At 46.5% G+C, this 6,471-nt stretch overlaps 1 protein-coding gene across 2 annotated transcripts; it reads left to right on the top strand.

The window, feature by feature from the left end:
- LOC8079432 lies at positions 1,344-4,482 on the top strand. Of its 2 annotated transcripts, XM_021458767.1 has the most exons (6): positions 1,344-1,881; positions 2,001-2,100; positions 2,344-2,443; positions 3,231-3,319; positions 3,463-3,640; positions 4,204-4,482. In XM_021458767.1, exons 1-6 carry the CDS (start codon positions 1,668-1,670, stop codon positions 4,234-4,236), a joined length of 714 nt encoding a protein of 237 aa, XP_021314442.1. In that variant the 5' UTR covers positions 1,344-1,667; the 3' UTR covers positions 4,237-4,482. The 2 variants fall into 2 exon arrangements, with proteins under 2 accessions (XP_021314442.1, XP_002453435.1); XM_002453390.2 differs by lacking the exon at positions 4,204-4,482 and having other exon boundaries at positions 3,463-4,024.

Raw genomic sequence — 6,471 nt, 5'->3', positions numbered from 1 at the left:
ACAACAACAACACAAAGACTACAACAGCAGCACAATGCATTGAGCCAAGCACTGATTTTTTCTGTGAGAACACAAATGTTGTGCATGAGCAAAACAAATTCATACGTACAGGAAATGAATTCAACGGATCAAAGGCATAGATCAGCACACAGAGTTACACCTGACAACATATCATTGCACAAATAAATGGAGAGAAGCATATACCTCTCGTTTTATGATTTTAACTTCACCTTTGGGAAACCCTGCAGTACCATCTTAAAAAAGACTAAGATTTTAAATTTGTTTCAACGAAAAGCAAAAACAAACTGGTACAACAACAAACATAATTAAATTTATTTTGACATGCAGGTAAACTGGATGCATTAAAAAAAGAATTTAGAAAGGTAACGACACTATCAGAGCCACGTGCAAGAGGCCGCACGGGGGAGAGGGGAACGGGAGGCGGGCACGGCATCACCCACGCGAGACGCATTCGATCCGGGATAGAAAGCGAAGGAGACACGAAACCCTAGCTCATCATTGTTGTCTCCGACGAGGAGCGAGGAAGAGAGATGGGAAGGGAGGAGGTAGGTGGTGGAGGAGGGGGTTCACCGGCGCACGACCCGTGGGGGTCACCATCGGCACGGCCGCCGCCGGAGGCCGCCGTGGTGGCTGTAACGCAAACACCTCGGGAGGGAGCAGCACTGCGGCAGCCATCCTGCGTGTAGGCAACTGCGGCCGGGCTCGGCCGGTACGCCACCACATCGAGAGGAGAGAGGTAGAGAGGGAGAGGAAGGGGAAGGGGAGGCGCAGGTGACGATGGGGGCGAGCTCGTGGGCGGAGACCGAGAGGAGACGGGAGGCTGTCGTGGTTGTGGGTGGGGATTTTTTTTTCCTTTTGACGAGGGGAGGGGAGGACCCGATTATTTTGGGGTGAGGTGGCTGAGATGGACCAATAGGAGAATGAGAAGGTGAGGTGGCGTAGAGGTGGACCAATAGGAGATTTTGGGGCGACGTGTACACCTTCGCTGCGCGAGGAGCACCTCCGGTTTGTTAGGGTAAATTCGCGCGGGAGGCTCCAGGCATTCGAAGAGAGAAAAAAAAAAAAGGCGACTCCAGGCCCAAAAGCAACAATCTACATCCTCGTTTCTTCTCACTTTTCAGCCCGCGAAAAATCGCGAAACCAACGGGCGGAGGCAACTCCCAGCGTGGTGGCCCAGCCCAAAAACCCACCCGAACCGAACCGTCGCGTTCTGCGGGCCAACAACTCACGGCCGCCGCCGACCGAAACGCCGAAACGGCACGCAGGCAGGGGGGGCCTCTCTCACCTTCACCTCGCCTCCAACGGAAACGGGCAACGGCTACCGTTCGCTGCCCCCCGAGGCAGCCAGGCCCCCCTCTCCTCCCTCCTCGGCAAAACGACAACCGCCGCGCCGGGGAGGAATCCTACCAAGCGAGCCGTCACCACCACGCCGTTCCTGGTTCGCCGTTGCCTCGAAGAGCCTTCTCCTTCACCTCCCCCCCTCGATCCATCGGCTGGTCTCACGCGGCAATTTCGCGGGGCTGATCGATCTCTCACGCTCATTCTGTCGAGACGGGGTGAGGAGGGATTGGTTGGTTGCCGATTCCGTGCGGCGGCCGGGGTAGCGCGGATTTTTAGGTTTCTCGGGTTCGCTACATGCGTGTGCGATGCCGACCAGCTCCCACCCGGCGTCCCCCGACGCCGCCGGCGACATTGCCGCCGCGCTCGCGCTCGACATCGAGGACCTCGCCGGCGGCGGCGGCGGCGGCGCGGACTGCATCGGCAGGCTCTCCTGCGGCAGACGCAGCAGCTTCTCCTACCGCCGCCTCCCTGAGCCGCGCCTCCGCCTCACCGTTCAGAAGCTCGACGACTCCTTCTTCGGTACCCTCCGGATTGATCCTTGCGCATTGCGCTATTTATTTTCCCTCCCTAAAAGAGATCGTGGATTTCTGATAAGATAATAACGGTGGATTTCTCCACGTTTGCCCGCGCCCAAACAGACATTGAAATCGCGCGCTCGGCCACGGTGTGGGAGCTGAAGGTGGCCATCGAGAACTTGTTCTCCGACCTCTATGACGACGCCCAGAAGACCATCTCTTGGTACGCGCCCATATACTCCACATTTACCGCATACACATGCTCTCCTCTGATGTGATGGAACATTGCATTGTGATGATGGTTAGTATGAAAACCGTGGACTGTTGGGTTCGCATTTTGTTACCACAGAACTGTGCTTTCTGGCTGTCAATTTCAAATTTCTGGAGGATGTTGGGTTAAATGCGACTCTGAAATCTGAATGATGTTGCCAACTTAAACTTCAAGGTTGTTGCTTGCTTGTTGTAGGAACCACGTGTGGAGTCACTTCTGCTTATGCTTCAAGGACGAGAGAATGACGGATGACAAGGCAACATTGCGTGGGTTTGGTATAAGAGATGGTGATGTGGTAGATGCACTTTCCTAAACATCCATAAGTTCTTGGGTGCATTTTTCCTTTTAGTGCCGACTAATTCTGCTCTGCCTTGTGTGATAAGCCAGAATATTACTTATCCTGCTTCATTTACCAAACAGAAGTTCTTGGATGCATTTTTCCTTTTAGTGCCGACTAATTCTGCTCTGTCTTGTGAGATAAGGCAGAATATTACTTATCCTGCTTCATTTACCAAACAGAACCTTTATAGTTGTTCATACACAAGATATGGTACAAAGAGGGGTGTAACACATTTGCTCAAACAAATGCTACATTTTAAGTTCATTTGTGAAGCACAATCCCCCTCTTCCCCTGCATCTGCACATGCACAACAGTAATACATGCTCAGTTCCCTCGATTCAGGCTTACTCTATTGACACCAGTTGAGATCTAAGATCCTATTGTATTAGACAATAACCGTGATGCAGTCTTGAACTATTCTATAGTACTTTTATCATCTACTGTATTACATTTCTTGATTTACAAGGAAATTTGGGATGTCATGATGATCTGAAATATGTGTGCTTGCAGTACCGTAATATGCAAATAGAAAAAAAAAATCCAACCATTACTGTCTAGCCAGTCTGCTTGGATGATCAAATATATCACACTTTTCTAGTAGTATTTATCATGTATTTATGTACTTTTTTATATATGACTTTTGCTACACAAGTTTGAAATCTCATCTAAACTTCACATTGTGATGTAGCCTATCCTTGCTTTCTGTGCCATGCCTTTTCTTATATTTTCTCCCTTCATGCAGCTTCATTTTGCTCAGCATCTCTCTGTTGACTACAGCCCATGCAGGAGTCTTCCCAAATACCAGAAGGAACCATCTCACACTCACAGAAGGTATCCGATCCAATATTATAAAGATAAAGCCCCTATTGAGGCCTTATGTCTGCTTCATTCACACCTCTTCGATTCCCAAGAAGTGTGAAATTCTGTATGCTGACATCTGCTGACATCACAAATGATATTATATCCCACTGTAGGTCAAGGACTTCGTTGGATGGGTACAGGCTAGTGAGTTTGTTGGATGATCTCAGCGAAGATGAGGGTGAGAAGTTTACTAACAGCAGGTGCTCTACGAGTGTCTTAGAAGATCCTTGTGTTTTCGAGTACAATGAGGTCCATGAGGAGCGCCGCGTGGAAGAAGAAACTCCCAAGAAAGTAAGTTTGTTCCACAGATGGTTCTCTTCCTCTAAACTGAGGAGTTACAGGAGGACACATCATGCTGAAGACACCGTGCCACTATCTAGTGAGAAGAAAAATGCTCATCCAAAGCTGGGGAAGTGGTTCACCTTCAAATTCTGAAATGGGTGTTGTTGCTCTGTCCATACACGAGCTGAGAAGCAGATGACATGATTCCTTACAAACTTATCGAGGACTAACTTAGGTTATCACACAAAGTTCCATGTATATATGTGTATGATCTGAGTTATTCTTCCTTTTAAGAAAATCAACGATCTTATTATGCGGTGTTATGAGCAGAACTGTTTGCCTTATGAGGCCTTGTTTAGTTCCGAAAAGTGAAAAGTTTTCGGTACCGTAGCACTTTCGTTTGTTTGTGACAAATATTATCCAATCATGGACTAACTAGGATCAAAACATTCGTCTCGTGATTTACAGCTAAACTGTGTAATTAGTTTTTGTTTTCATCTATATTTAATGTTTCATGCATGTACCACAACATTCGATGTGACCGGGAATCTTGAAAACTTTTTGGTTTTCAGGTGAATCAGGGTGAACTAAACAAGGCCGCCTGAGATGGGAAACGACGACTGATGCTTCACGCAGTACACATTTTTAATTTGTTGTGCATGGACACTTGGTTGGACAGGCATGGGGGCCACTGCAAGTACGATCATTAAACTGAAGTGCTTGACAAAAGAATTTCACACAAAACAAAAAAAAAAGTCGATCAGCTTCTGTGGAATTTGGAAAGTTTTGCATGTTCTCGTGTAGGCCTTAGTGTCGAATATCTTGACTCATTGTTCTTACAACCAAAGTCATTATCCTGTTTTACATGTATAACAATCATAAATAAATCCCAATATACATAAACATCAAAGGGAACAAGAACAGAACCTGTTCACCTGTAATATCAGATATCAAAAGCTATGAGCATCCCTTAGGATTTAGGAAAGAACAAATGAAACAGCCGAAGAACTAGATACTAGAAGAGTAAATCAAAAGAGAAAATCCTTATAATGATTACACTTTGATAAGACTTTGAATGAGATCCCACCCAGCGGCGGCAGGCCTCTACAATGGGCCCACCCTCGCGACGACTAATGACCAGCTCCTCGGCGGCTGGGCCCAGCCCTCGCGACGACGAACACCGGCAAGTTCGCCGTGGAGAACCCGGCGCCGCCGCTGCCGCCATGCAAAGGCCTGGCGCCCTCCGCCGTGCTTAGAGCGTAGCCGCAGACGAGCAGGAACAACACCACCGCTGCAACCGCCACACGAACAGCCGCCATCCGAGACGACCGGAGTAAGGCCATAGTCCTGCGGCTAGCTAGCAGCTACTCCGACGACGACGATCGTCGTCGACCTTCGCGTCCGTCGTCAACACCGCTCTGCTCGATCGAGAGAGGAGTTTTTGAGGAGGTGCAAATGGCGATTTTGAGCTTTGTGATGAGGTGTAAGTTCACTTGGAGTTGGAGGAGGAGGAAGAGAAAGAGGAGGAGGGAGGATGCTTAAATGGTGGGCATGGCGAGTGCATGAGAGGCGTGTCCGGCAAGGACTTTGAATGTGCGCGTTCTCGCTCGCTCGCATATGGAGATTTTGTGGGGGGGTTGACAAATGGAAAGCGAGTAGGTTAGATCTCGTTAGGCTTCAACCACTCGCTACTTTTGGACCGTGAACCAAATCTAGCTTGCTTTATTTTTCTCCTTCCAATCCAATTCCTTTGATTTGGCCTTTGGGTTGCATTGTGTCTACACGCCGAGTCTCGAGCCCTTGACCCGTGTGGATATGTGTGCTTGTTTTGTTTGCGTCATTACGTGGGTAAGTACTAAATACGTACGTACGTTACTTTCTTTGCAAAGAGGAAATGTGGTTCATATGATGATTATATTTAGTAGACTAAAGTCGGACTGTGGTTTGGATTAAGGACGACCGTACCAGATGTTTGAAAGTTGAGAGAAAGCTGTGTGCTCTTCCGCTTGCGGTGGAAAAATACGCCGTTGCATCATTGCATATATCTGCTGAAAATAAATGGTCGTGTTGAGGATGGAAGTCAAGCAACTCATGCTAGCTAAGAGTTATCTTAACTTAAATTATTCTGTGTTTAACTAAATTTATAGGAAAGAATTAATGTGAAGAATTATAGCTCTAGTTTAGGCTTTGTTTAAATCTCATGGTGTAAAGCTTGGCCACTAAACGTCAGACTCAGATCATTTTAGTTCTGTCAATTGGATGAACCCTCTGTGTTCATCATTCCAACTCGTCTTTTAGCGGTGCATTTTGTTTGTTTTTCTTATTACTAAACTCTGTAATTTCGTTGTGCTTTTAAGTAATGAAATTCGGCTTTCCCGTGGTGGAAAGAAAGATCACTTTAGTTCTTCAGGCTTGGAACGGGAGGGTGTAAAGTGTAGTCTCAAACTTAGCTCCTCTCGCAGAATCTTTAGACCATATAAGTGAGCTAAAATGGTCTAAAGTTTTCTGTAACCAACTAAACTTTAAATCAGAGAATCCAAATAGACCGTTAGTATTTGTAGATCGATACACCATAAGTTTGTTTTCTCATAATGTGATCATTTAGTGTTGTCAATATTTATGTTCATTCTTTTCTGTAAATTTGGTCAAACATAAACAAAAAATTCGATCTAAGACAACTAAGAATTAGTGTAGTATACATCTACCCTACTAATAAATAAATTTCACACGAAATGGAAAAACACAAAAAAAAAGAAGAAAAGAAAATCACCATATGCAAGATTTTCATGGAGTGTTAGTTACTCAAGTCTCCCATTTATTCCATCCCTTTGCCGGATAGC

This window comes from Sorghum bicolor, chromosome 4 (assembly GCF_000003195.3).
Source record: "Sorghum bicolor cultivar BTx623 chromosome 4, Sorghum_bicolor_NCBIv3, whole genome shotgun sequence".
Classification (NCBI taxonomy): Eukaryota; Viridiplantae; Streptophyta; class Magnoliopsida; order Poales; family Poaceae; genus Sorghum; species Sorghum bicolor.
Note: the sequence above shows the minus strand (reverse complement) of the source record. Positions and strands in the feature narration are given on the sequence as shown.

Coding starts and splice junctions, on each gene's coding strand:
- LOC8079432 (XM_002453390.2), top strand. CDS start 1,668: ATGCCGACCAGCTCCCACCCGGCGTCCCCCGACGCCGCCGGCGACATT. Junction 1,882..2,000: donor GCTCGACGACTCCTTCTTCG/GTACCCTCCGGA, acceptor GCGCCCAAACAG/ACATTGAAATCGCGCGCTCG. Junction 2,101..2,343: donor GCCCAGAAGACCATCTCTTG/GTACGCGCCCAT, acceptor TGCTTGTTGTAG/GAACCACGTGTGGAGTCACT.